This window comes from Lasiosphaeria miniovina, assembly GCF_030549165.1.
Source record: "Lasiosphaeria miniovina strain SMH2392-1A chromosome Unknown B0T26scaffold_7, whole genome shotgun sequence".
In the NCBI taxonomy this organism is placed as follows: Eukaryota; Fungi; Ascomycota; class Sordariomycetes; order Sordariales; family Lasiosphaeriaceae; genus Lasiosphaeria; species Lasiosphaeria miniovina.
The window spans coordinates 293,769-320,037 of record NW_026848226.1 but is presented as its reverse complement, the minus strand read 5'-3'; the positions used below and the strand labels follow the sequence as shown (position 1 = coordinate 320,037).

At 56.7% G+C, this 26,269-nt stretch overlaps 13 protein-coding genes across 13 annotated transcripts; 9 read left to right on the top strand and 4 right to left on the bottom strand.

The window, feature by feature from the left end:
- The first annotated feature begins 84 nt into the window (after positions 1–84).
- Positions 85–1,786, top strand: B0T26DRAFT_439381 (uncharacterized protein). The gene has a single exon (XM_060435034.1). The coding sequence runs from the start codon at positions 334–336 to the stop codon at positions 1,732–1,734; it is 1,401 nt and encodes a 466-aa protein (XP_060291045.1). The 5' UTR covers positions 85–333; the 3' UTR covers positions 1,735–1,786.
- Positions 1,787–2,237: 451 nt separating this feature from the next.
- On the top strand, positions 2,238–2,927 carry B0T26DRAFT_725041 (ankyrin repeat-containing domain protein). The gene has a single exon (XM_060442726.1). The coding sequence runs from the start codon at positions 2,292–2,294 to the stop codon at positions 2,877–2,879; it is 588 nt and encodes a 195-aa protein (XP_060291044.1). The 5' UTR covers positions 2,238–2,291; the 3' UTR covers positions 2,880–2,927.
- A 427-nt stretch (positions 2,928–3,354) lies between these two features.
- On the top strand, positions 3,355–4,964 carry B0T26DRAFT_875247 (uncharacterized protein; the record flags this gene model as incomplete). Its single annotated transcript, XM_060448062.1, has 3 exons — positions 3,355–3,817; positions 3,870–4,164; positions 4,801–4,964. The coding sequence occupies exons 1-3, from the start codon at positions 3,449–3,451 to the stop codon at positions 4,962–4,964; spliced, it is 828 nt and encodes a 275-aa protein (XP_060291043.1). The 5' UTR covers positions 3,355–3,448.
- Positions 4,965–5,424: 460 nt separating this feature from the next.
- On the bottom strand, positions 5,425–6,297 carry B0T26DRAFT_755508 (uncharacterized protein; the record flags this gene model as incomplete). The annotated part of the gene is made up of 1 exon (XM_060445970.1): positions 5,425–6,297. The coding sequence occupies one exon, from the start codon at positions 6,295–6,297 to the stop codon at positions 5,425–5,427; it is 873 nt and encodes a 290-aa protein (XP_060291042.1).
- A 2,133-nt stretch (positions 6,298–8,430) lies between these two features.
- On the top strand, positions 8,431–9,246 carry B0T26DRAFT_755507 (uncharacterized protein; the record flags this gene model as incomplete). Its single annotated transcript, XM_060445969.1, has 3 exons — positions 8,431–8,676; positions 8,761–8,902; positions 9,014–9,246. The coding sequence occupies 3 exons, from the start codon at positions 8,431–8,433 to the stop codon at positions 9,244–9,246; spliced, it is 621 nt and encodes a 206-aa protein (XP_060291041.1).
- Positions 9,247–9,530: 284 nt separating this feature from the next.
- On the top strand, positions 9,531–12,174 carry B0T26DRAFT_656138 (uncharacterized protein; the record flags this gene model as incomplete). Its single annotated transcript, XM_060438687.1, has 2 exons — positions 9,531–9,803; positions 10,021–12,174. The coding sequence occupies 2 exons, from the start codon at positions 9,531–9,533 to the stop codon at positions 12,172–12,174; spliced, it is 2,427 nt and encodes an 808-aa protein (XP_060291040.1).
- A 623-nt stretch (positions 12,175–12,797) lies between these two features.
- B0T26DRAFT_439344 (uncharacterized protein) lies at positions 12,798–13,650 on the top strand. The gene is made up of 3 exons (XM_060435033.1): positions 12,798–13,084; positions 13,203–13,328; positions 13,407–13,650. Exons 1-3 carry the CDS (start codon positions 12,972–12,974, stop codon positions 13,510–13,512), a joined length of 345 nt encoding a protein of 114 aa, XP_060291039.1. The 5' UTR covers positions 12,798–12,971; the 3' UTR covers positions 13,513–13,650.
- B0T26DRAFT_439324 (uncharacterized protein) lies at positions 13,651–14,237 on the top strand. The gene is made up of 3 exons (XM_060435032.1): positions 13,651–13,717; positions 13,799–13,948; positions 14,004–14,237. Exons 2-3 carry the CDS (start codon positions 13,822–13,824, stop codon positions 14,174–14,176), a joined length of 300 nt encoding a protein of 99 aa, XP_060291038.1. The 5' UTR covers positions 13,651–13,717; positions 13,799–13,821; the 3' UTR covers positions 14,177–14,237.
- Positions 14,238–16,428: 2,191 nt separating this feature from the next.
- B0T26DRAFT_755504 (uncharacterized protein) lies at positions 16,429–16,942 on the top strand (the record flags this gene model as incomplete). The annotated part of the gene is made up of 2 exons (XM_060445968.1): positions 16,429–16,656; positions 16,763–16,942. 2 exons carry the CDS (start codon positions 16,429–16,431, stop codon positions 16,940–16,942), a joined length of 408 nt encoding a protein of 135 aa, XP_060291037.1.
- Positions 16,943–19,737: 2,795 nt separating this feature from the next.
- B0T26DRAFT_679708 (uncharacterized protein) lies at positions 19,738–20,772 on the bottom strand (the record flags this gene model as incomplete). Its single annotated transcript, XM_060440385.1, has 1 exon — positions 19,738–20,772. One exon carries the CDS (start codon positions 20,770–20,772, stop codon positions 19,738–19,740), a length of 1,035 nt encoding a protein of 344 aa, XP_060291036.1.
- A 707-nt stretch (positions 20,773–21,479) lies between these two features.
- B0T26DRAFT_805864 (uncharacterized protein) lies at positions 21,480–23,111 on the top strand (the record flags this gene model as incomplete). The annotated part of the gene is made up of 6 exons (XM_060447169.1): positions 21,480–21,625; positions 21,710–21,922; positions 21,965–22,021; positions 22,194–22,224; positions 22,383–22,511; positions 22,702–23,111. Exons 1-6 carry the CDS (start codon positions 21,542–21,544, stop codon positions 23,109–23,111), a joined length of 924 nt encoding a protein of 307 aa, XP_060291035.1. The 5' UTR covers positions 21,480–21,541.
- A 382-nt stretch (positions 23,112–23,493) lies between these two features.
- Positions 23,494–24,479, bottom strand: B0T26DRAFT_679706 (short-chain dehydrogenase/ reductase; the record flags this gene model as incomplete). Its single annotated transcript, XM_060440384.1, has 3 exons — positions 23,494–23,582; positions 23,651–24,086; positions 24,132–24,479. 3 exons carry the CDS (start codon positions 24,477–24,479, stop codon positions 23,494–23,496), a joined length of 873 nt encoding a protein of 290 aa, XP_060291034.1.
- A 677-nt stretch (positions 24,480–25,156) lies between these two features.
- B0T26DRAFT_743462 (histidine phosphatase superfamily) lies at positions 25,157–26,181 on the bottom strand (the record flags this gene model as incomplete). Its single annotated transcript, XM_060444262.1, has 3 exons — positions 25,157–25,741; positions 25,793–26,023; positions 26,092–26,181. 3 exons carry the CDS (start codon positions 26,179–26,181, stop codon positions 25,157–25,159), a joined length of 906 nt encoding a protein of 301 aa, XP_060291033.1.
- Positions 26,182–26,269: the final 88 nt, after the last annotated feature.

Below are 26,269 nucleotides of genomic sequence, written 5' to 3'. Positions count from 1 at the left end.
TACGCTCTTCTCCAGATGCAACAGTTGCGTGTGGTTCCGACCTCAAGGTGCAGAGCACCCTACTAGACGAGGTAGACGAACCATGTGAGCTTTGGGGGGCCAACTTCAGTTCGGGCGCGCGTTGCGAATGGCGTCAGGTTACACGCGATGAAGGTGAGGGGACTTGGGGAGAATGGTTCGGAAAATTCTGGGTGGATTTCTTGCAGGAGTGGAAGGCTGGTGCTTCTCGGGAGCCTTGCGTTCAGTTTTCGGGTGGTCTTATGCGTGCCTTGGTCTCGGGAGAAGTTGGAAAGTCGGCCCTTGGCCCCCGCGCCTCAGCCTCTGTGAAGATGGATGGCTGCGAGTTGCCTACCAAAATGCCCTGCGTGGCAGTGCCTGACTCGTCGCAGAGGCGACAGCACCCCCTCATTTCCCTTTCTTTTCCAAGTTTCCCTCCACCCATCACAGCTCTTCTCGTCTCCACAGCTCTTCTCGTCCCAACCTCCGTCGCTCGGCCAAAAGCCGCATCCTTCCACAGCTTACAGCACGCCGACAACGTCTATAATGGACCCTCTCTCCGTTGCCGCGTCGGCCATCGCCCTTGCCCAGGCCGTGGGGGCGATCGGGGCTGGAATCGACTCGCTAAAAACCCTACAAAACACGTCGGCAGAATTCTGCGACATGCTCAACGAGCTGTCCTCGCTCCGGGCGCTGCTCTATCAGCTGCGAGGAACTATGGAAGCCGCGGCCGAGCCTGGATTCCTGCTCCCCCAGCGCGCCGTCGAGCCCGTAACCAAAATTCAGCTAGAGCTCAGCCAAATCGTCAACGAGATTGATGCTATCTCCAGAGACATCGCGCGCAAAAGCAATGGTGTTAACAAAAAGGGCCAGCAAAAGATATCAGTGTTGCGATGGCAGCCGAGGCGGCAAAGGCTTGTCGACCTGCGCGAGAAAGCAAGACGCTGCCGCGACAACCTGTCCGCCTGCATCGACCTTCTCGGATTCTCCCACCAGATTCACCAAGGCCGGCTCCTGGTGGAAGTGCATGGAATCCTAGCAACATCCACGAGCACTGTCGAGGGGGGCTTCGACAGGATGCAGCAGAACCTAGAGCAACTAACCAATCTTGTCGACCACCGGCTCAATTCCGTCCACAGCCGGTTCGATGCCCTGGAATCACAGATTACCCACGCCAGGCCAGAAGATGCTTCGACGTACGTGGCCAGCCAGCCATCTTCCGTGGTCCACATTCAAACGTCTGTCCGCCAAAAGTGCAGCCTGTACTGCAATTGCCAATGCCACACGTCGTCTGCCGTCCGAACTCCACGCTGGGCGAGGTCTCTTGTCGGCTCGTTTTTCGTCCAATACAACAGCATTCCACTTTTTGATCGGAGGACCTGCAACATCTCTTCGTGTCGATCAACCTCCCGGAAGTCCATGACAATGACCTACAGCTTCCCGAACTGGCTCATCAGCCGCGCCATATGTGCCACTGCAGTCTGGGGGTCCCTAACAGACGCCGGTGCTTCACTACATCTCCGAGTACCGAGGGTCAAAAACATGCGGAATGTCTGGGACGCTGTATTTCTAAACCTTGTTGATTGGTTGCGAGACATGATAGCCAGGAAAGAGCTTCTTTCCACAGATATCGACGATAGGGGTGAAAGCATATTGAATGAACGCGAACTCAAGTATTTGATGTCTTTGTTACATTCTCAATACACTCATTCACTGGCGCACAATGATGAAAGCTAATAATCATGACATGTGATCAAATTCATGTAGCTCTTGGTCTACATGGACAGATATGACCTGGCCGGCGCTGTACTCGGCAAGTTCCCGACACTTCATTCCCAGACCCCCATGGCTGGTAAGAGTCGTCATTGAATCCAACTCGACCCGACCGTCCCCGCTAACCTACGGCAAGGACCCCGTTCTCTGTGACTCGATTGGCCCTCTGCATGCACACTGCGATTGGTTCGAGCCACCTGGGGTTATCCGTCGACTCACGTCGGACCTTTCAACGAATCACTGAAAGTGACGAGGACGAGACGGAAATATCGACCATTATCCACGAAGCTATTCTCGGCAATACTAACATCACGCTAGAGGCTGCACTAGCCTTGGATCCATCCCGAATCTGCGACTTCGACAGTTCTGGTCATTCACCACTGCACTGGGCGGCGAGGCTGGACAACCTTTCAGCAGCCGAGACTCTGATCCGGCACGGAGCCAACGTCAATCAAAAACGTAAGACCGATGGAGCTACTCCATTGAATATCGCCGCTGAGCTCAGTTCAGTGTCAACTGCAATGATTACACTGCTTCTTCAACACGGAGCCGACGTCAACGCCAGGAACCGGAACGGAATACAGTCTCTACACCTTGCGAGCTCCGCTCAAAAAGTTAGAGCTTTGGTCCAAGGCGGAGCCGATCCAGACGCACGCGATCACTGGGGAGTTACTCCCATAGGTTCACATGCAGCCCTAGGTTATTTCGACGTCGACGAGATTATACGCCAACTTTTTGATGCTGGCGCCGACATCAACCTCACAGACTATAGTGGCGTGACGCCTTTGATAGCGGCTTCCACGTGGAATAATATGGCAGCCATCAGGCAACTCGTCGAGCTTGGAACAAAATTTGACGTTGTCGATAACTGGGGCAGGTCCATACTATTTTGTACAGCCTATTATGGCACGTTTGCTCAGATCCAATACTTCCGATCAGTCAAGATGGATGGATTGGATCCTGACAATCGTAATGAAAGTCGCTACATATCTCTGGGTGTATACACAAGAAGATTGGTGGATGAGTTGGAAATTGTGCAATCGAGGCCGACGCAGGCAGAGGCACTCGCGTTCTGCTCCCTGATCCTCGAGATTAGAAGACGAAGCTAGGGTTCGAGACAATTCTTGGAAACAAAATCGCGACTGGAAGCGAATGGCCAACACGAACAGCTCCGACGTTGGGTGGGCTATCAGTGGCAGCTGCTCTACGACAACCCAGAGTTGGTCAATGATGAGTGGGACGACGACTATGATTACTGGTTTGACGAAATCAATTTGGAGGGAGAGTCTGTGGACTACGACACGGGGATACTCTTTGACGGCAGCGACGGCATCAACTCGAGCGAGCGCGACAATGTGCACGAGCAGGAAGACGATGGGGAGTTCGTTGACGCGCCGGAGTACTAGACCTAGGCGAATATCGCGACTAGTTTCATCATCATCTTCCGCCCTCGCAAAGTTCACCGCAGCCACCGGCATCAACACGGCCAGCATACGCATCTACCTCCTAGATCCGAGGTTACACAGGCACGATGCAACCCCAATCTCGGGGAACCGTAATACACTGGCTGTTTAGCCTGTTTCGCCGACCGAATGTGCACAGCTATATAACCGCCCGTTCTCACTAAATCTTGCGAATTGGCATCACCAGTTACGAACGCGCACCCGCAGTCGCCAAGATGCGCTGCAACACGCTGCTCAACGGCGCACTGCTGCCGCTGCTCCTAGCACAAGCCGCGCAGTCTGCAGTCCTCCCCCCATCACCCGACCGAGACCCCTCGCCCAACATCCTCGACTACCTCGACACGCGCTCGAGCGCTGCGTCCTCGGGCTGCGCATTCACCGTCGCAAGCGGCAGCCTCGTGTTTCCCGGTGCGCGGATCAGCCACTCGCCGGCCGGACACATCGACTGCACGACGCGCCTCGCGTTTGCAGGGCTCCCCACGGGCTACGCGTTTTCCATCCAGACTGCGACCGTGGCTGGGTACCTGAGCCTGGAGAAGGGCAGCTTCGTGGACAAGATTCAGGTTCGGGTCGCGTATGCGTCGGTGAGTGTCTTTCGGTTCTAATCTGTCGCTATGGTTTGCTCACATCTGCCAGAATCCGTCGAGTGCGGACCAGGCGGCGGCCAAGAACCCGTATGGCAAGTATGGTGTTGGCTACGACGGCGCGTTCAGCCTGCCGCTGGCCCTGACGCCCGAGGGCGCGCGGTCTTCGCTCGCGACGTCGGGGTGCTCTGCCAGAGACGGTACCGCGGCGGTCACGGTGGCGCTGTGGATCTCGCTGTCCCACGAGGCGATTGAATTCGACGACACCCTCCCGCACGCCGGGTCGGTTGGCGGTGATGGACCGGGCCAGCAAGTGCGAGCTGCTTTGGATACGCTGTGGACGCCGTGTCAGGGGTGACGCTGGAGGGCGGGTTTGGTCTATGTGTGCGAAGAATTTGGGTTTCAAACGCTGCGTCATGTGCTTTACAAACAAGCAAACGATGTCTGTCTATTTTTGCCATGAGACATGCTTTCTGTCACAAACAGCGGCACGAAGAAAAGACTAAAAAAGGAGTGCTTATGTTGGAAAGAAGACAGGAAGCTAGGCGTGCCACATGCACTAGTTGATTAAACACAGAATTAAGCTCATCAGAGCCTAGGCCGCGGGTGGCCGTATGTGCGCAACCGCAACCAACGCGGCCTTTCGGTGCCTTTAGATATTTCCCAACCGATCGTATTGGTCCTGAGCTTTGATGCACGCACCCACCACCTTTTCCCTCGCACCTACCTAGGGGTCATTAGCAGCTGGCAACGCAGGGACCGCTTTTTGTATGGTAAAATGCCGTATTGCATGGCCGCCACCCAACGGCCTACCGGGCATTAAGGAAGCCCGGCAAAGTCAAAATGACACTATTAAAACTTCCACATGCCGGCATTTGTGTGCGCAGTTGGTGTTTTAAGGTCTGCAGCGGCCAGGTGGCCTTTGCAGGCTTTTCCTTTGCCAAACAACCCTTGAACACATCAACCCACCTTTCCGCTCACAGTCTTCGTCATGCCTTTTATCGAGATTTCCTCTGACGATTCGAGCTCCCTAGCTCCCTCGCCCTCGCCGTCCCCGGCTCCCTCGCGCTGGCTGTCGCTGTCCCGTGAGGATGACCCTTATCCTCGTAGGAAGGGCGGCGAGGGTGACCAGGTTGACATAGACTAGGTTACTAGATTGATAGAGTCAACACCAAGGAATTGCATCACCGTGTCAACAAATCAGGATTGAACAGATAGATCATTTAGGCAACTGGGCGTCTACCATGAATTTGGCAAATTTACGTACAAATCTGGGCCTCAGAGTTGCCATTTGCAAGTTACCTTTATTCCGAGGCCGACTCAGCAACGAAGAAATCGTCAAAATGGAAAACGCCACGGTAAACGCGTTTTCAGGGCTTTTGAAGGTTTTGATGGCTTCAACGTTGTTGACCCGGGCGGCCGGGCAGCTAGATTGGCACATGGGAAGCGCATGGGCGATTTCACGATTTTACCGGCCTAAAATAGGCTCTGCGTATCTCAACTGCCAACAGCTGCCAAGGTCCCCAGGCAGGTGCGAGGGAAAAAGTGGTGGGTGCGTCATCAAAGCTCTTGATCATACCAGCTTACATTACTCAGACCACGACACCTCACACTCCCACGAACCCGCTGTCAACCTCAACAAATGACGACAAGTCGCTAGCCTCCGACCCCAGCCGACTAACCCACCCGCCGTCATCCCAGAGAACCGACTCGTCGTCCGGCGTCCACCAGTCCGCGCCCAGCTGCAAGTCCTGCGCCTTCCGCCGTCCCTTCCGCCGTCCCGACACCACGCGCAGCGTGTACGGCGTCTCGGGCGCGGGGATGCAGTTCATGCCAATGTCCTCGCCGTCGCCGTCGCCGCGCCGGATCACGCCCATGCGGATCAGGTCCGCCACCTCCTTATCCTCGCTCGTGACGCCATTCGCAACTGGCTGCAAGGCCCGCGGCCACGCCGCCGCCACGGGCAGCGCCGACGCGTCGCACGCGAGTTTCTGCCCCTCGGCGATGGCGCCGCGCGGCCCGGCGAGAGCCTTGGGCAGCCTCTTGGCGCGGCGCGCCGGCGCCGGCGCTGGCGTCACATCTCTCAGGGCAACGGGTCCCGCCTCGCAACCGCCGTTGCAAAAGGTGATGTCCACTTCTTCCGTCTCGCTGCCCATTGGCTGCTCAACAACATCTTCCTGTGGCACATCGTCGGGATACACGCCTCCAGCCTCGCGGAACGCAATCGGCCGCCGCACGCGGGGCCTGTCGCGCGCGCGCGCAAACTCGCAGCGCCGCGGCCCTCCACGGCCGTTGCCAGAGCAGATGTAGCACCACTCGCGCGGCGGCGGCACCTGCACCTCGCCGTAGCGAAACTTGGGCGCGTTCGCCCGGTCGTGCTCAATGTGGTACGCGTTGTACATGCCGTGCGGCACGTCGTTGCTGCGCACGATGAACCCGTTCGGTTTGCCCTTGACGGGGGCGGGGCGGATGATGCCCATTGGATGAGTTGATTTTGGGTTTGGCGGAGTTTGGTGGTGAAGTTTGACGGTGAAGTTCGACTGGTGACGTTTGAAATGTGAGGCGGGAGAGCGAGGTGAGGAGATTGAGGTGGAGCTAGTCAACAAGCTCGGCGACTATTTCGGCAAAGTGAATCTGCGTGGCTTTGGCTATCTTCGCCTGCCCCTCCGTGACGCAGTCGGCGAGCTGGACCGCGACGCCCTTCAATTTGTCCAGCAAACGTGCCCTGGTTTAAAGACGGTCAAGATCTGGTGCACGCATACACCCATATATCCAGGCCCGATGATGATGCGGTACCAGAGAAGCTGAAAGAGCTCGACGACAAGCACATCAAGGCTTTCGTCTCGCTGGAGAAGATGGTTGTAGTCTTTAGGCTATTCCGCGTCGTTCACGCCAAAGATAGGGCCAATCTCGATGATCTGATGCTCAAAATGCCGATTAGCAAATGGTCTACTGAGCTCTTTACATTCGGGCAGACACGTTGAGTCTCGTGTGACAGTAGGGTGGAGTTTGACAGCTACAGAAATCTGACAGCTATCGCGACTGGCGATGTGATACCTACGAAGAAAACGGCGCTAAGTGCAACACCAATGCTACACGTAGCTGAAATGTGATTCGATGCGTCTGGCTGCCTGATCGTGTCAATAATATTCACTTGTGAAGTGTCATTCTGTTGGGTCCTCCAACGCGCCTTCCTCTTGGACCTTCAAGGTGCCTTCCATTCCTGGAAACACGCACCCGCCCCCGCACTTGACATTACGCTACAGCCTCCCGTCGTCGAAAATGAAGACTCGGATGAGCCGGCGGCGAGTTAAGCTGTAGGCCGCCTACGGAGGACGCCGCGCGAAAGTATCTCTCCCGAGAGGGTGTCGACCGATCCCAGTTCTCCACCAGTCGCTGACGACTAAACAAGAGAAAGTATGCGGCGAGGATCAGCGACGAAAGACCGAATGCCTATCAGCGAGACGACGAGACGACGAGCCGCCGCAACCTCAAAGGCTCGTCAAAATGGCTCGATAATATCACCACGAGACTGTACATGCACAAGCTCATGGCATGGACGACGAAGCAATGTGGTGAGGGCTAGATTTTTCTAGGGCTACAAACTAGCGGCCGCAACCTCGATGTCTCCACGAGTACCACGATGTCTGGGGCCTCGCGGAAATGCCGCAGCGCATCACTGGCAAGCCGTCTTGGGGCCAAGCTAGCACCGCTCTGCCGCCCAACACGCGATTCTTTCGGCATCTCCAACGAAGGCTAGCACCGCAGAACGTGCACTCTACTCAGCGACAACACATGCCTCGGATACATGCAGCACCCTGGGGGCAATCCCAATCCACACTGCATGGTACCCCAAGGTCCTCTCCCCCATTCGGACAGGAGGCAAATGCACTAGTAAAAAGAAGAGCGACCGTTTGCACGAAGAATACGTATTCCGGCTTGATCCATCAGCTCAGATTCTGCAGCGTTAAGGTAGCAAGGAATCTACTCACCCGCATCGTCTTAAGGGAAATTATGTATCCGGGAAAGAATCGAGCTGGGATTCCGTAACCTTGACGTTGTGCAAGCTAGCTTGATGCTTGTAGGCGACCTTGTATGGAAGAGAGTCGAGTTGAGTTGCACCAGCTGTCTCTGGACGTCTAATTAAAGGGCCCCGGATCCTCTTTTATATCTCCAAGTCCGACTTCATGGGCCTTGTACCAATAAGACGGGCCATGGTATATGGCGTGGTCATTGCTTGCTCCTTTGCGGCGAATTTATGCAACACTACGTCTGTCTTCAGGCCTTTTGTCTTGGGTGCATTGCATTACGGGCGGAGGCGCTGGTGGCCTGAGTTTCGGCCGCCTCCTGCTACATGTTAGCACTCGAAGGATTCAGACTTGGGAGTGGGTGGGCTGGGCATCATGTGCCGCCTTGCACATCTCATTCGGTTGGTGAATCCTGACGAATCCGAAATAAAGTGGGGCGAAGCACGGGCAAGAACTTGCCTTTTTCCGGCACGCACAAGCCCTAACCCTACTGCGGAGGCACACCGGCCCCGCACTTGGCCTTAAGCTTCCTCACCTCACCACACGCATCACGCCGACACTCCAACGCTGCACAGACAGCCCGCAATGCATTTCTTCAGCTTCCCGGCCGAGATCCGCCTCCAGATCTACTCGGACGTGCTCGTCCAGGACGATGCCGTCAAGCTTCGCTTCGGGATTTACCACGGCGAACGGCGCGTCATCCAGGAGAGCAAGCGCGGGGGCGCGGCCCTTCTCTGCGCCAGCATGACCGTGAACGCCGAGGCCGCGCCCATTCTTTACTCACATAACCGATTCGAGTTCGGCGACGTCAATTCCTGGCCGTTGGAGACCGTTCCCTAGAAACACACTTGCCGTCCTCTGTCTCCCTTGCCCTCGACCTTCTCGCGCTATTATGTCGAGCCCTTCTTTCAACAGATCGGGGCTATTGCGCGTCTCGTGCGGCATATCCGCTTTGCGAACATGCTTCGTATCGAGACGGACCCTGAGAGTGTTCGGGCTGTTCGAATGATTCAGGCAACGTGCTCGCGTTTGAGGACCATCGAGATACTGTCTAATGGTAGGAGTCTCCCATTCAGGATCGGCAGATATCACTATCAAAAATACCTAGGGGTTGTTCGTGATTGGCATACTGAAAGAATCAAAACTTTGGACGAGTGCGGCGTTGCAGATATGCCCTCCCTCGAGAAGATTGTTGTGCGCTATTCAATATCTAGTTCTAAATTTGCCCACTGGAGCCCCGAATGGTTAGGGACCATCGACAGACGGGGCCCAGCGACTACAATCACATGGTCCAGCGACTATGATCGCATGGTCCAGCGACTGCCAGGCGCTAAATGGACCATCGAGTTCGTAGACCTCTCCGACCCAATGAGCGACAGGCGACGACCAGGATTAGCCTAGAATAGTATCAAGACGCATAGGAAGAGAGACTAGCGGCGAGAAGAAGAACATGATCGAGGGGCCTATGTTGGAACAGTTTGCCCGGTAGGCCTCACGCTGCCGGTTGGGGACGGTCGGTTACAGTCGTTGGTCGGGACGGTTACACAGCCGAATGCACTCGCTTTCGTCGCTACCCAACCAAGCCCAACCTCATCTGCCAGCGAAATTAGCTAGACCGAGAAGATGGCGAGTCATCTTTGTACGCAGCACCTAACTATCGCTCTGCAACGAAGCCAGCATTGACCATGTCGTCGCAGCCAGTCCCCCGCAAGCCCAAGGCTGCCTGTCGCTTTGCCGCCCGCGGACACTGCGCCAAAGGCAGCGCCTGCGCTTTCGCGCATCCAGGCCCCTCCAGCCTTGCGTCCCCTCCGACGCCCACGTCGGGCTCGCCCGAGGCCAAGGCGCCGTGTCGCTATTTTGCAGCCGGGCACTGCGCCCGGGGAGATGCATGCCACTTTGCACACCAGCTAGCGCCATCGCCAGCGCCCGGCAGTGTCGTTGTGTCTGTCCAGTCCACTGTCGATTCGAGAGCGCAGCTGCCATGCCAGTTCTTTTCAAAGGGCTGCCGGAACGGCGACCGCTGTCCGTTTCAGCACACCAAGGACAAGGACACGGAGGGCACGGAGGGCACGGACACGCCGGGGGCGGACACGCCAGTGTCTGAAAATGAGCAGGACGCTGCCTTTGACGTAAGCACCTGTCCGGTATGGCCAGGCACGTGGCTGATCGATACAGGACCAACACCGCGACACCTGGATCCGTGAGCTTGGAGGTGGCTTTGCCGAGTTTGAAGACGGCGCAGTGGTCGCCAAAGTGTCCCTCCCCTCAGACATCGCTGGCGTCCGCCTAGACAGACTTCCTCCACACAGCACTCCACAGACCGTTACCGCGCTGCTCACCGACATGGACGTGGCGGGGGATGTCCGTGTCACGGCAACAGACAGCCGCGCTGACGTGCATGTCGACGACCCCGTGCTGGCCAAAGCCATGTACAGCAGACTAAAACTCCGCACAGGCTCGTCGCAGATCGCCTTCACCCCTATCCCGAGCCCCATGCCGCGCGGGTCCGGCCTGCATCGCGTCGACTGCCGACGCGTCCACTGCTCATGGCACCGGCCCATTCGCACGGCCTGGCTGAACTTTGGCTCCGAGAAGGTGGCGCAGAAGGCTCAGCAAAAGTTCGACGTAGGCATCTACAGGGTGGCCGGCACCAAGGTCAAGGCGAAAGCGCCCACGGTGTCCAAGGACCCGTCGAACCGGCGGGTCTGGACAGTGATGCTGGAGATGCCCGGCACGGCGGACAAGCTGGACATTATGACGTCGATCCCGGATTTCGCCAGGCCGCGCCACATTGAGCTGGGACTGCCCAGCTACACCGCCGACGCCGACACGGCTGCCACGATTGTCAAGTCAATGCTGCTCCAGGCTGGCCCGCTGGAATGGTGGGAGCTGGGCAGTTCGGGCGGCAAGCGCGTCAAGGCCCAGGCCCGCTTCGTCGAGGAGTCGCACGCGCGAGAGGCCGCCTTGACGCTGAACAACAAGCTTCTGTCGTTCAGCAGGACTGCGAGGCTCACGATTCAGCTCATGACGTCGTCCAAGGTCAAAGTGCTGGCCCGCGTCTACGACGCCGTGGGTGAGCAGCTCGAGTCGCAGAGGGCCGTCTGGGAGCGCCAATTCGTCCGCTTCCTCGCGTATCCACCCCAGCACGGCTACCGCGTCCTGAAGCTCGAGGCTGAGGATCCCGTCCTGGTTGCGCGGGCAAAGGACTCGCTCGACCGTGTGATCGCCGGCGTCGTAGCTAGCAGCGACGGCAGCGAAATCTGGAGCGCCAGCTTCCAGCGCAACGGAGACGCCGGATGCAAGGGCCTCAAGCGCATCGAGGAGGAGCACGGCATCGCAATTGTGCGCGACCGCCGGAAGTCGCAGCTCCGGCTATTTGGGTCCGAGGAGCGCTGTAGTAGGGCGGTAGTGGCGCTTGAACAGCTTGTAAAGGATGAATCCGGCGGCGACAACCAGCACGTCGTTGAGCTCGACGCCGACCAGTTTGAGTGGGCTTGTCGCGGCGGATTCAGGACAATCGGCGCCAGGCTCGGCGACGACATGGTGACATTCGACATTGTGTCGACGCCAAAGAGAATCCTCGTCGCCGGATCTGAGCAGGACCATGCCTTCGCCGTAGCTCTCATCGCCCGCCGGGAGGCTTCTTCTGTTATGTCGGCCTCGGACACAACCAAGACAAACTGCTCCGTCTGCTGGAACGACGCAGAGCAGCCGGTGCGCACGTCCTGCGGCCACGTCTACTGCGTCGACTGCTTCGTCGCGCTCTGCCACGCGCAGTCGTCGCCGACAGACTTTTGCATCACCTGCGTCGGGAACTCGGCGCAGTGCAAGCAGGTCCTCGCCCTCGCGGAGCTGCAGGAGCTGCTCCCCTCCGCAACATTTGAAGACCTGCTGGAAGCGTCGTTCGCGTTCTTCATCAGCCGCCACCCGGCGCGCTTTCGCTACTGCCCTACGCCCGACTGCGGGCAGATCTACCGCGCGTCGCCATCGTCGCCCGATGCCGCTGCGACGCAGAACACCTTCACGTGCGCCAAGTGCCTCGTCTGCGTCTGCACGGCCTGCCACGGCCTGCACCCCGGCATGACATGTGCCGAGCATCGAGACGACACATCGGGAGCGCGCGCTGCCGTCGCCAGGGTCAAGCAGGCGCTGGGCATCAAGGACTGCCCGCGCTGCCGCACCGCCATGGAGAAGATTGACGGCTGCAACCACGTCACGTGCGGCGGCTGCGCGACGCATATCTGCTGGGTGTGTCTGGCGACGTTTGACATGGGCGACGAGTGCTATGGTCATATGAACAAGGAGCACGGGGGGGTGTTTGATGTTTGATGCTGCGGTGGCCTAATACAGCTTGCACTTACAGCCGACAGCCGATACAAGGACTGTTGCCCAGACCTCCAAGCAACATGCGCGCCTGTTGTCTGCTGGTGCAGCGGTAGCTTACGACAGATTGTCGGTGGGGGAGGGGGGGGCTAACATCTCGCACGTCCAGTCTGTCAGTCTGTGGTTGATTCAGGGAGATTGCTCCGGCTGAACAGCCGTCTTTCCGAAAAAATTCTTGGTCCATCATTTCGGCGCATCTTGTGCTTACTGTGAAGCTTTGCCTCAGCCTTGCTGTTCACACGTGCTGTTCATATGTGCTGTCGAGTACACTGCTCAGCCTCTTATTGGACATCGTACGAAGTGAGCCGGGAAGTCGGGACGACAGATGCAGACACAGAGGCGCAGTATATTCGACAGCCCGGTCACTCATTGTTGAGGATAGGGGTTGGCAAGCTGTCTAATGTAGTTGGCTACCGTGTAAACCCAAGTTCGGTAGTCGGACCTCTCGGGCGTGCGTGCATCTTCCTGGCGAACCGGGGACGAGGATTTAGGGGAATTCCCGTCCGCCGCCCCGGAATGCGACGTTGCTACAGCTGACAAGTCGCCGACCGCTGCCCCCACAGACACTCCTCTGCCTGATAGGCCGAGGCGAGATCAACTCTTACTCATTGCAATGACAACTGGACCTGGCTATCGGGCCGCCTGTGTCAGCATTTAACCCGGCAATGAGGTCTAGGCTGAGGGCTCTGTGACAGACACGTGGTTGAAGTTGCTGGTTGAAATTGCTCCGTCTTGCAGTGAGAATGAGATATCTCGCTCTGCAGAATGAAAGTTGGCACTTCACATCCTCAGTCTTTGCATGTGCCTTCATAGACTCTGTACATTGCAGTTGCTTCCAGTTGGGCAAAGAGAAGCGGTGGGTTGCACCAAAAAGATTTTATAACGTCCTACCAACCAGGACGTACTCTGTGCCAGCCCCTTCACAGGCGGTGTCTGAAGCCACATGAAATATTGACCGACGCCACGAGACAAAGATTCCTGGAACGTGGCGGTCGCTTCAACGCAGAGATCTGTGGCTTGCTAGTCTCGCCGACGGAGACTACAGCCCTTACCCGGCTTCGTATATGCAAGGCCTGTGGTGAATGTTTTGGGAGAAAAGAGTGAGCCTTGGCGCATCCTGCCAGCCAGCACCAGCACTTATTGTACGCCGCCTTGCGCTAAATACTACCCACCTTTAGCAACCGCTGTTCGTCTGTTGACCGCCATCTTGACTGCCATACGCATACGTATACGCACCCGACAGCCTCGCCTTCGTGGAAGCCATCAACCTGCTCCATTTGTTGATGGCTAGTCTTACTCAGCAACCAAATATTGAATGTTGCTGGCTTCATGGCGGATGGTCGGGCCGCTGCCGGTCGCGATGTCTAGTCAAGGTACGAGGGGATCGCAAGGTATACTGGTGAAGCTTCAGCACGTCGACGAATGTTGCACTACAACTAGCTGGAAATCCGAAGCCAAAGTCAATGCTCTCTGCGTCTATAAGTACAAAGTCAATCTCCCGCCTCGCAACTCGATCCGCAAACTCAGGCTCATCAAACCCACAAACTCAAATACTCAAGAAACCTTGCAGCACTGCCTACCTCCAAATTCAAAATGGTCAAGCTCGCCAACATCGCCCTCGCCATCGCGGCCGCCATCGCCGGCACCGAAGCCGCCTTCACGCGGGCGTGCAACGCGCCGTACGACGTGTGCGGCTGGATCCTGACCAACGGCGTCTACGGTGCGTGAGCCCAAAGCTGCTTCTGAAACCGAACCAAGCTAACTTCTAGAAACAGGCTACGACCAGGCCACGCTGCAGGCGGCGGCCACCGCTGCCGGCCAGAGTCCTACCACTAGCCAGCTGTACAACGGCCTGTACGGCTGCCGCGACAACGGCACCATCATCTGGAAGCAGTTGTGCACGTCGGGCTGCCAGCCGCCTGTCACCTTCAACTCGTTCTGCCACTAGGGTTGGTAGTTAGCAGTGGAGCAGGTGTAGTGGTTGGATGGGGTGGGAGTGGGCTCCAGAGGGAAAGGGTGGGAGTGGGCTCCAGAGGGAAAGGTGTGGGTGGAACGAGCAACTTGGTCTAGATTAACATTCTTTCACGTCCTCATTCTCTTGGACTTAGCTGGCCAGCAATTCGATATACTTTGAGTGTCTAGTGCTCTCCCGATGTGTCTTGCGTGAACACAAAGTTCAGTTTGACCAGGTCGTCGAGACGCGCTTCGATGCCATAACCTCTGGGAGCCCGTGCTCCACAGGCTGAACTGGCCGGCCGAGTGCGCCGTGCCCGTCCCGGAGACACCTGCACAGGGCGTCGGCCACAGAAACGACATAGCGTACTCGCACTGCCAGACGTACTCGATATGCGAGCTGTCCGAGCTGCCCGAGCGGGAGCCGCGACGGATCGGCATGGTGACGGTGCGGGCGAGCTCGGCCGCGGCGCTCGCCAGCGTGCGGTTCGACGACGTCTCCGACGGGAATCTCGCGCGTCTGTCTCCTGATCGAGACCAAGCGCGAGAAGAAGCTGATGTACACGTACCGGTACCGCCGCGGCCAGCCGAAGCGCATGCACTGCGACCTCGACTTCGTCAGCAAGGTCGACACCATGCCCCGACCGTACAGTTAGGGTGCGTTTGGTTCTTCGTGTAAGGTCTAGTAAAGAGGGCCTTCAGGGTTAATTGGCTTCCTTACCGGGATCCATTTGGCGAAAGCCGGTAGGAAGATTGCTCCACACACCAAAATCAGCCAATAATAGCCCAGGGTTCGCCCGGTAGTTATACTGGATTCAAAATCCCAGTTCATGCTGGTAAAGCCTACCGGAGGATATGAAGGGGGTCCGGTAGCGGTCTTCCTAAACCTAAAAAGTGGGCTTTTTACCGATCCTTACACACACAACCAAACGCAGCCTTAGTGGTGGATCGTGCCCAGCACGGAGCAGATGCGGCGATTGCACGTGCGGCGGCTTCGAGCGGCGGCTCAGGCGAGGGCTGAGCGGGTAAGCAGCAGATTCAAAACACCGTCTGATGGCCCAGTCTCATGATCATACAGACATGTATTCATTGCATAAGATGCGTGGAGAATTCAACGGGAAAGACATGAATACGCGAGGTAACTACTAGAAGAGCGGGAGGCGGCCGAACCACGCCGTCGCTTACCCAGGTGCTCCTATGTGGTGCTGCCCTTTTGGTTTGTCAATGTGTGTTTTTGAGGGCAGCGAGGCAGGTGGACGTTGATGCTATTCTGGCAATGCACATGCAACGGCGCGTCTAGACGCAGCGGAATTGGTTCATTTGCGTAGGTCTGCTGACATAGACCGGCGGTGAGTGCTGATGCTGATAGCCGTCTGACATCTATCACCGGCGTTGAAGTGCAATTTCCTGGTCTTTCCAAATTCCGTTAGACTGTCTGGTTGGGAAGACTCGGGTCGGTGTGTCTGCTGATTGGAGCCCAACCTGTATTCATCGGAGAATTCTTGCCTCGCTCGGCCGACCATTGGAGGGGCTGATCCCACCTCGTCAGAGCGGCTTCAGCCACTGGTGAGGTGGTGAGGATGAACGGCATGTACGCCGAACCACCTTGGCTTCCCCTAAACTGCTTGGGCATGCAAAGTCGTGCCTACGTGGCACTGTGGCACGTGAGGTGTCCGCATCCAATGCTTTGGGCGGCATTGGAGGAGTGCGCGAGTCAAGTACGGTGCGTGCCCAATTAGTTGTAGTTGACTCCTTCGGGGAGGCGCTGGAGTGTCAAGGCCCGACCAGTCCTCAACCGCCCTAGTTCATGTTCCCTGCTCGGTCATACAGACACGATACTGAAATGGCCAGACCTGTGCTTTACACCCCTGTGCTTTACACCCCTTCAACCTCTAATGCCATCAAATCAACGCAGCTTGAGTTCGCTTGACAAAAATCTTTGTCCACAGAAATTAGCTAGCAATTCATAGAGGTCATGTGCAGCGCGTGCTGCGGGCCCTGCCGCCGTTGCTGCGAGTCATGTTGTCCGGAGAATGCCGACGGGGCCAAACAGCTTTCCAGTGCTCGCCCAGCACAGCAGCTACCAGATTCCGTGTCACAGTCCGCGCCTTTGCCGACTCATCTGCCGGTCTCCGGCCCTGTTTCCCACACAAAGACTCTCATAGGGGCCCCGGGCGACCAGGGCCTCACGGCAAGTTCTCCGCCACAGGACAGGTCTAATGTCCAAGACACGACATCTAGTTCAGGATGACGGGCAACCTGAATCAGCCGCCGACGCTGCTGCTGGCGGCTGTCAACGACCTCGAGGCCAGGTTCCAGAGCGAGGACCACGGGCTGCAAGCCGCCATCGACGAGGTCCTGAAGAAGCCCAGACTCACCAGCAGGTATGGAAAGCCAGCCCCGGGCACGGACCGGCTGTTCGGGGCGCACATGACGCACGACGGCGAGGCGGGCTGCCGCGGCGCAGCGGACTGCGTTAGAACTCCCAGTTTGCTCCAGGAACGGGGTGAGAGGGGAGAGCACGAGGAAAGCCCGGCCATTCACTACGGGCCGGTTGCATCGGCCGAACAGCCTGATGAAGGACGCGCTGGTGCGGGACCGCCTTGCCGCGGCCGAGGGCGTGCTCTGCTTCGAGATGGAGGTGGCCGGGCTGATGAACCACTTCCCGTGGATCACGCGGATGTCGTCAGACAGCTCCTACGCAAGGATGGAGTTGATTTGGACGCGAGTGACGAGCGCGAGCGCACGCCCATCTCGGTAGCATCAGAGAATAGCCACAGGGCTGTCCGGGAATTGCTGTTGTTCAAGAAACGCGGTGTGGCGCAAAGCAACAACAAACACAAGTCCCCAGCAGGGCCCTCCCAGAGCCCTAGGCAAGTCCACGAAGAGCAGCAGTGTTCCAAAGGCGCGGAATGGGGAGCCATTCTCGACGAGTTGCAACCGCACCCCTGCACAATCGAGCCAAATCCTATGACATGCAACGAGGGGGGCAACGAACAGAGAAAGAAAAGAGCCGGCAAACAGAAGCAGATTGGAAGTATCGAATCGGACGAGTACGAAGTTATGAGCCATTGCAAATGCTGCGCTTTCTGCACAGTAATGTAATTCCTGAGTAGACGCACTCTACATAATATACTGTTAAAAAAACTGTCAATCGTCGGCCAGCAGGCACTCGATGGTCTCGTCGTCGCGCAGCCGCACCGGCGGCCACCCCGAAAAGAAAATGGCGTACTAAAACGGTCAACTGTAGAATGCCGCTGGAAGGGGCACTAACCTTGAGCTGCCGCGGCCGGTTCTCTTGCGGTTTTGTTGTGATGGTTTGGGAAGCTCGGAGTTGGTTTGGGGGTGAAGGTCTGTTGGAGGGAGGATTGCGTAACTATGGATGTATCTTGATGTATCTTTACCAGTTTTCATCTGAAATCAGCTCAATTTTGGACAGCCCCACACGTAAAAATTCCGCGCACCAAAACGCTCCCCCGCCTGCCTCCAGGACTGGAATTCTTGCCATCTCGGGAAGCGGGGCAACTACAGCCTACAGTCACGGTTTTCCAAGTTCAACACCAAATCTGCCGCAATCAACGCCCACCTCCCACACGAACCATCTCTCCAAACCAGTACAATGCAATTAAACGGCGAAACGCGCGAGCGGGCGTGCGAGACAAATAGCCGCCTGGTTCTACGGCCAAAACGCGACACCACGGTTGCCGGACGCATCGAGAAGACAGGCACACCATACCATCGAGAACGCCACAGCCGAGCAAGCGACTGGTCTCCTGGCTCGCGAGAAAGGTGGAGATGGCGCGAATATAAAGTACGACGTTATCGTTCGGCCCCGCACCGAGGCGATGGGAGATTTGGCTAGTGACGGGGCTGTGATTGAGAAGGACAACTGATCGGGGTTTGATGACATCGGTAATGCTATGGCACGGGTACACTGGAAAAGTTCGGTATTACGAAGAGCTGAGGTGGTAGGGCGCGGTCTGGTGTAGCGGGCGACCCAGGCCGCTTGACGTAGAGGATCAATGCGAGAACTCTGTAGCCAACTTAACCTTCCGGCCGCATGTCACTGTCCAACGTAATAACATGCAAAGTGAATTTTGATTATGGGCCACAGCCCACTGTGCGATAGTTTGCGGGACGGTTTGGCATCCATTACGAGTCGACTAGCATGGACCATCCGGGCGGGCGTTGTGCTCAACGGTGTAAGTGGAGCGTTGCATTGGATCATGCAGGGGCGGGGGCGGGGGCGGGGGCAGGGCGGCCTGGGCTTGATTTGACCAACTGTCAATGCAATCGCAGCCCTACTTGATTGACAGCGTAGTGTCTTGCACATGTACATATAAGGCCCGTGCAAGCTATTTCCACTACACTGAACCTAGTAATATGCAATCTGGCACTCGTGGGGAGTCGGTGTTTGCGGAGAGTGCTGGAGAACTGGCAGTGTGTTGTTGCTTGAGGCTCTGCAGTAGGGGCTCTGCAGTAGGGCTGCGTTAGGGCCCTGTCAGCGGATTGGCCCGCAAATCGTAACGCCACCAAGACAGGGATCGACGTAACATCCATTACGAAGTAACGTAACAGTGTTGACTCACGTCCTCACCTGTGATTTCAAGTTGAGCCTGTTTTAGACCCATCCAAGGAGCTGTGCTCTCACTCAGGCAGCCTCAATGAACCAAGTCGATTGCAGGCCCTGCCTCGAATGAAAGTATGAGATTGACAGAGACTGACATCAAACTCGCAGAAATCCCCAAGGCACGGCCGGCGGCATATATCTCAGCGTAATCAAAGTCTATTCGGGGCTGAGCCATCTTAGTCCAAACACTGCGTATCGATGAACTTCGTCGCCAAGGTGGACACCCGAAAGCAGTAGGTATAGCCAGAGGACCAGGTACATAGAATGCATACATAGTTGAGGAGAGACGATGGGAAAGACTTCACACGGTGCAGTATAAATTCCAACGTTGTGCTGAAGCTTTGAAACCTAATAAGCCAATGGAGGCCCAGGACAAGCTAGTAATGGTCAGCGATGGATATGGATGAGCGTAACAGGATTAGAAAGAACATGTCACGAAGTTTCACACACTTTAAAATAGTAATACCACTAATTATCTATGCTGGTTGTACGTGTACGTGAATGTGATTTCCGAGACACAGTTTTAGAGAGCCGAAATTAGACTAGTTCTCAAAGCCGAGTGCTACAATCTCGTCGATACACTGATCGATGGAGTCTAACTTCACCTTCGACCCCGATGCCAGCTCCATGACATGTTGTCGAACCGCCGGAATTCGTTCGACCGAGTTGCGCATATGCGCTGCGCGTGTTGCCCAGCTTTGAGACAATAGGGCTAATGAATTTTGCTGGTTCTTGACGAATTACATCTCCGGACTGCTCTATGAACCAGACCATTTCTGCATCATCTCAGCCTAGTCATTTTGTTCTTCTCGGATGACCGCCGAGGTTCCTACGCTGATCTCCTCTGCACCTATCGCATTCTTGCTCAAGACCTCCAGCCATTCGCCCATCTCTTGTAGCGTCTTGTGCTCTAGATGAACTGCATATCAACGCGTCTCCAAGGCATCTAGCATCGACAGCCCCGAATTGTTGACGGCGTCCAGGAAGGGCTGGAAAAACACGCCGGCATTCTTGGCGTCTCTCACCCAGCTGATCCAAGACCGTACCGACTCGAGCATATTCCATGACATCTCCTTCGCATCGAACTCGAGGCAGCTTGAGTCCTCCCGGGCGGCGATGGACACCTCGGCGCTCAAGCCGATGAAGAGCGGGAGAAAACGGCGAGCGAGACTCTCGTCAATCGGAGTCTTCAAGTCTATGTCGCAGGCTAATCGAAAGGCCGTGGTCACTGCACACACCATGTCGTAGTCATGAGCAGCACCGTGATTTGCAGCAGCATCGCGGTTTGCACAAGGCAGAGTTGCAATGTTCCAGTCAGTCCATACGTCTTCCGGTTCCTGGTATTTGTGACCGACGAGATGCGTCGATATGAATTCCGCAATTTGGGCTTTCGCGTCCCTGAAGTCTTGGTTATACTTTGTAGATTGCAGTACGGAAACCGTTCCGCTGACAGGGTTGACTTGAGCGAGAAAGCAAGTTGTGCCGATTTCGAGACATATGATGAATTTGTCGAAGTCGCCCAATCCAAAGACCGGGACATTGTTGGCCTCGAGGGCTGCCGAGTCGACGAAGTACCAGGTTTCATGATGCGATACAGCCCAGGCGATGATGAGAGCCAGAATACTGTGATCGGGTGATGTGTCTTCGGCCGAGGCGGTGTCACTGGCCTCCGGGGTATCACTATCCTCCCAGATATTACTGCCCTCTGAGATATCGCTGTCCTCTGAGATATCGCCGTTCTCTGAGATACTACTATCCTCATGCTGGGACTCTTGCTCAATAGCAAGGTTGGCCTCGCCGTACATCTTCAATCTCTTGGCTTGGTGAATCGCTGGTTCGTCCTCCAGAATGTTCGACCCCGCCTCGCGTCTTCTTTTTTCCGCAGAGCTGGTGTGCTCAGAAACAGCACCAGTGTTGATATAGTGGGCCATGGGCTCAGGGGTATTTGCGAGCTCACTCATTGCGGCTCGTTGTTGCGTAACTTTTGGGGAGAGAAAATAAGCTGTGAGATTTGGTGTCGGCTTCTTGAGATTTAAAAGTCGAGGGTGTATTGTGAACAACCCGAGGGTTATCGAAACAGAGGCTCCTGTTACAGAAGCTGAGGAGATTCTATGCAGGGAGGCTCACGGGATAGTTGAAAGGGGCTCCGAAGGTCATGAATAGTGTGAAGAGGAGAATTTTTTGAGGAGTGAGTATCTAATCACAAGAAGCCAGAGGGGATTCGGGGCATTGACGGAAGGCCTCAATTTAACTACCTTCCGAGGAAGGAACAATAGTAACAATAGTAACGTAGGTAAATGGGTAAATTTAGAGTCTGCACATGTGGGTCCGTCGAAAGTGAGGCTGTCGTCGGACGAAAAGCCCCCCAAAAGCCAACGTGACCACCTATCCATGCTCAATCATCCCTCCAAGGCTCCCACCAACCTCTTTACTCGCCCAAAACCCTACGCGCTCTCTATATTGTGGTATCGCGACGGAGGGGGCGACCGTGGCTGCGGGTCAAACCGTAGAGGGCTCGGCGCAATTTCAAGCGATGCCCAAGAACAGATTCCAGTCCAGCCGTATCAGGAAAATCCTTTTCCGCAGGTTTTGGACAGACGCCTACCCGTAGGAACGTCCAAATGGTTCCATCCAACAGCGTCCAAGCCACTGTCAAGATACCGGTGGAGCAGATGGGTTTCGGTGTCTGGCTGAAGACGCCTGCTGCTACCGGGGGCTTGGGAGACGACAATGGCCAATGGGAGCATGTGGGTCGGGAACGCCACCAAGCAAGAGGTGTTCCGTGTCCTGGGCCGGGAGTTGCACGGCCAGTCGGTAAAGTACGACGTCTTTGTTCGACCTCGGCGTGAATAAAGCAGCATAAAGACATCGTAGGACTGGAGACTAAATCCGCAAAAGCGGAAGCTGGGCGAGGCGGAAGAGCCGGCGCCACAAGCGCCGACTGAGGGCAAGAATCGCGAACCCCGACGCAAAAAGCTCCGAACTGATGGGTGGGCAACGTCAGGCAAGGATAAGGGCGTCGTCAAGTCTGGAAAGGGATCTACCGACGACAAAATACTCGTCTCGAAAAGGCTCTTGAACAACGTCCTCGCGGGAGAAGATGGCGCCGTGGTAAGGTTGGCGTCGGTGGTTTCTGCTGCACCTAGTGGGCAGATCGCCGGAGGTGGTCGTGGCTGCGGTGGACGCGGCGGTGGACGCGGTCGTGGTAGTGTAAGCCGTGGTAGTAGTAGTCGTGGTGGTGGTGGTGGCCGTGGCCGTGGTAGTGAGCGCCGGCGCCGTGATGGTACGCCAACTACGTTGGGTAAACATGACGTTACCGAGTCTCGGTAACTGCGACGATTGACGGGGCCGTGTCTTCGAGTTTCCTGACGACTATAACAAGCCTGCGGCTCCTCGCGTGGATGAGGACGGCGGTGGGTTCGGATTCTATGGCTAGAAGAAAACCTAGAATACCTACACAAGTAGCAACACCGACACAAGTAGCAACACCGACACAAGTAGCAACAACAGCACCGCCGAGTCGGGGCTGTCTCAGGCTGGGGAATTTAGCCATGTTGGGGTTCATGTCTAGCACCTTTGACGAGCACTCGCGCGAGGTTATCCGCCTTGCCGGTGAATAGATTCGCAGAAGTCGAGATGTATTTTACCGTATCCGTCTCGAAACACGAGAAACCCATGCGGGCGCTCGCTATATCAAAGGGTGCGTTGTAGACTTCTTGTAGGAAGATCGCAGGTACCTATATAGGATAGAATCGTTGGATCTGGATTGATAGGCTCTGCTTGACAGCATTGATCTGCTGCAACAAGACTCAACGCCCGACCGGTGATGGCTTCGCCCGGATAGCCAAATCATCCACAACAAAGACGGTGCCTGCCTACACCGCTGACAGGAAGATCGACCTTGTCACCCGTCATACAGAAAAACCGACCTGATCAATCGGGTCGCATTGAACAGACTTCAATTATGGATCTGTTGGAATATAGCCAGTCCGAACACACCCTTTCGCCTGCGAGGCAGTCAGTCCTTCAAACTACCGACCTAACAGCCCTGTGCGAAAGATCATGGCATTCCGACTACGGCACCGAATCCTCAGCTCCCGGCCTTCAAGTCCTGACAGGCCTGTGCTGTGTCTTCGAGTTTCCCAACGACCACGATGAGACTGCGGCTCCCGCGCCGGTCGTAGCGGTCCTCGCCCTGGTAGTCATGTGGATGACGACGGCGGTGGGCTCGGGTTCGATTGCCAAAGGAACGAGGACCCCGTCGTCGACTACTACATTCGCTAATTTTGAGAAGGAGTAGAGGGAGCTTAGCCACGGACGAGAGTTGGGAGGGTGGAGGAATGACCGGAAGATTTGAGGTGCTTCATAGCTACAGTCGAACGTTCTAATTATATATATGACTCTGGGATTGCTGCTTGTAATGGAACTTGATTTTCTCTCATACAAACCGGAAACACCTGCTGGGTACGCACGCAAGGACGCGTAGCGAACTCAGGAAACCCTGCAGAACCGCTCTCAGGGCAATAGAGTTTACTGTGATTAACTTCAGTTTGTGAAAGAATTGTGAGAGCGTACTGAGAAGACTAACATCCTAGATAGACTGTGAGCTCCTGAACAGTGGCTGCCTGAGGCTAAACACTGGTCTGTTAGTGCCGTGCCCCACCACTCCTTTTCCTTTTTACTCATTTTTTGTAGCCGATGGCCCAAGGCGACATTCCCTCGACCGGATCGGGCAGTGTGTCGAGCGAGCGAATGTACCCGCCATTGAAGTCTGAAAATGCCATACCAGGTTAGCTCAATACAGTAGGTCCTCGCCACTACGGAGATTTGTTCACTTACCCTTGACCACCGGGGCCAGCGCAGCATGGGCGTGGATGGCGACACCGTGATTTGAATCCAAGGAGGTTGGGGCGGCCCATCGAAGCGGGTCGCCAACTTTCCGCAGCAAGGCCCACAGGTCGTCAAACTTGCCCATGGCGCCGTGGGTGGACAGGTTCGTGTAGATGACGCCGGGGCTCAGGCTGACGGCCACGAGGCCACTGCTACCTAGGCGGCGGGCTAGATCGGCGGCGTGGAGAATGTTGGCCGTCTTGGAGGCGGCGTACGCGAACCACGGGTCGTAGGACGCGCCGCCGTGGAAGCCGTGGTCAAAGTGCCGCACGCCGCCCAACCGGTAGCCCTTGCTGCTGACGTTGACGACGCGCGGGGCAGGCCCGCTGCGCAGCAGCATGGCCATAATCAGGTTGGTGAAGAGGGAGTGGCCGAGGTGATTAGACTGCCAGGGGCTCTAGTGGCCGTCGACGGTTGTCGAGTAGCGCACCGCCATGATGCCCGCGTTGTTGGCGCCGACGTGGATGTCCTCGGCGTACGAGTTGACCTCCTGGGCGGCCGCGCGCACCGAGGCTAAAGACGCCAGGTCCAGGTGCAGGATGCGCGTCTGGGCTGTGCTGTTGATGCCCTTGATGCTGGCAGCCACCTCGGACGCTCTCTCGACGTTTCGGGTGGCGAGAATGATGAGCTTGGGAGATGCCTTGGCGATGGCCTCGGCGAAGAAGGCTCCTAGGCCGTTGGGGGACACGCCCGTGATCAGATCCGCTTTGCTCTTAACCTCGCTAGCGAAGTTGGCAACGATCTGGTCGGCGCCAGTCTCGACGCTATAAGGGGGCATAGCTATGGAAGTCAATATCTTGATACTGTCTGTGTTGGAGCGTTGGAAGATGAATATTTGAAGGCGAAGAATGCCGTCAAAGTGTAAAGAGACGTGGGCCTGATTAAAAATGCCATATTATAATACATCCACCATCGCTTGGGTACCCAAGTTAGGCCCAGGCCTTGAAGCTCTCCAACCGCACTCTGTAGTTTGTAATCGCACGATTGTGCGAAATTCGAACCCCGCTTCCCGGGCCTGGGCCAGGTTGTAGATACTTGCTCTTATGCAAGTGCGTATTCGCCAAAGCACGGCACAGCCGGGGACGGCATCGAAGTACGACGGAAGAGCTGAATGGCTGGCTCGCTGCTAGGTCAGTGGGTCAGTGCCTCTGCAACAACGCTTGGCACCTGGAACCCGACGCTGGCGCCGTGTGGCCGTAGTAGAGTTAAGCCGTACGACCGGGCCCGGATCCGACCAAAGTCGGAGGGTGTTCATTATATGTTACTCTACCTTGAAAGTCGCTTCAAGACCTAGAGTAAGGTAGGCAGAAGAAAACAAATCGTATATATTAGTAGGCCTTCGGGTGGGTCGAGTAGGCGTTTCAAAGCTTGAGCAAGCATTTAGAAATGTGGAACAGGCGTATAGGCTAATTTTCTAACGAGAAAGGCAGGACGAACACCAGGCGGACAACCGTCTTACTCCACCACCTCGGCCTTGATCAAGACCGGCACGACCGTGCCCGGCGCAAGCCTGACCTCGGGGTGGCCAATGGCAAAGTACAGGGCCAGGATGGTACCCGAGTGCGCCGTCAGCGAGACAATGTCGCTCCTATCGTTGGCGAACAAGTTATCGAGAAACCCCTCGACGCGCGCGGCGTGCTCTTCCAGCGTCTCGCGGACGTCGGGGTTCCACAGCTCGTCGGCCTCGGCGAAGCCGTCCTCGAACGCAAACAGTGGGTAGTTCTCAGCGATCCACGTCCGCGAGCGTCGGCGGTCGCACGTGTGCACGCCCAGCCGCTCGCGCACGAGCTCCTTGATGATGGGCTTGAACGGCGGGACTGGCGTGTCGGGGACGGTTAGCCCCGCAAAGGCCAGCTCGCACGTCTCGAGACAGCGCGCAAGCGGGCTGACGTAGTGCCGCGGCGCGAGCGGCAGCTTGAAGCTAGACGCGGCGTCGGCCCAGAAGACCTGTATAGCGCGCGCCTCGCTGATGCCCGTGGGCGTCAGGCTAGCGTCGGACCAGGTAGTCGTGCCGTCGCCGTCGAGGCGCGCCCAGTGGGCCTGTTAGGGTTAGTATTGCTCTTCTTCATGCGTAAGGGTGGCTTGGAATACCTCCCACTCGACAGTGCCGACCTTGGCCTCCATGACGTTGTGGTAGCCTTCGCCATGGCGGGCGGCATAGATGAGCTTGTACGCGACAGCCTTGTCGGCGGTAGCGCCCTGGCTGTTGAGGTGGCCGAGGTAGTGCACGAAGCGCTCCCAGGGCTGCTTCTCGCGCCGCGGGTCAAAGGTGTCGTCGGTCTCGTAGGCCCGGTCAATGAGGCCCAGGCCCGGCAGCGTGATCTTTGTCGTGACAAATTCCGTCAGCAAAGCTCGACCGGTCAGCACAACCGGATGATGCGGAGGCTCACGGATTCAAACGACGGAATGGCGGGCTCGTCGCTGTGCTTGAAGAAGCCGGTCACGGCCGTGTACTTGAGTCTGGGGGCGCTGGCAGCCATGCTTGCTTCAATCGCAAGGCCAGGAGAGGGCATCGAGGCAAGGGCTTGGACAATGGTCGATGCCAACATTGGTGTTGGGCGAATGAAA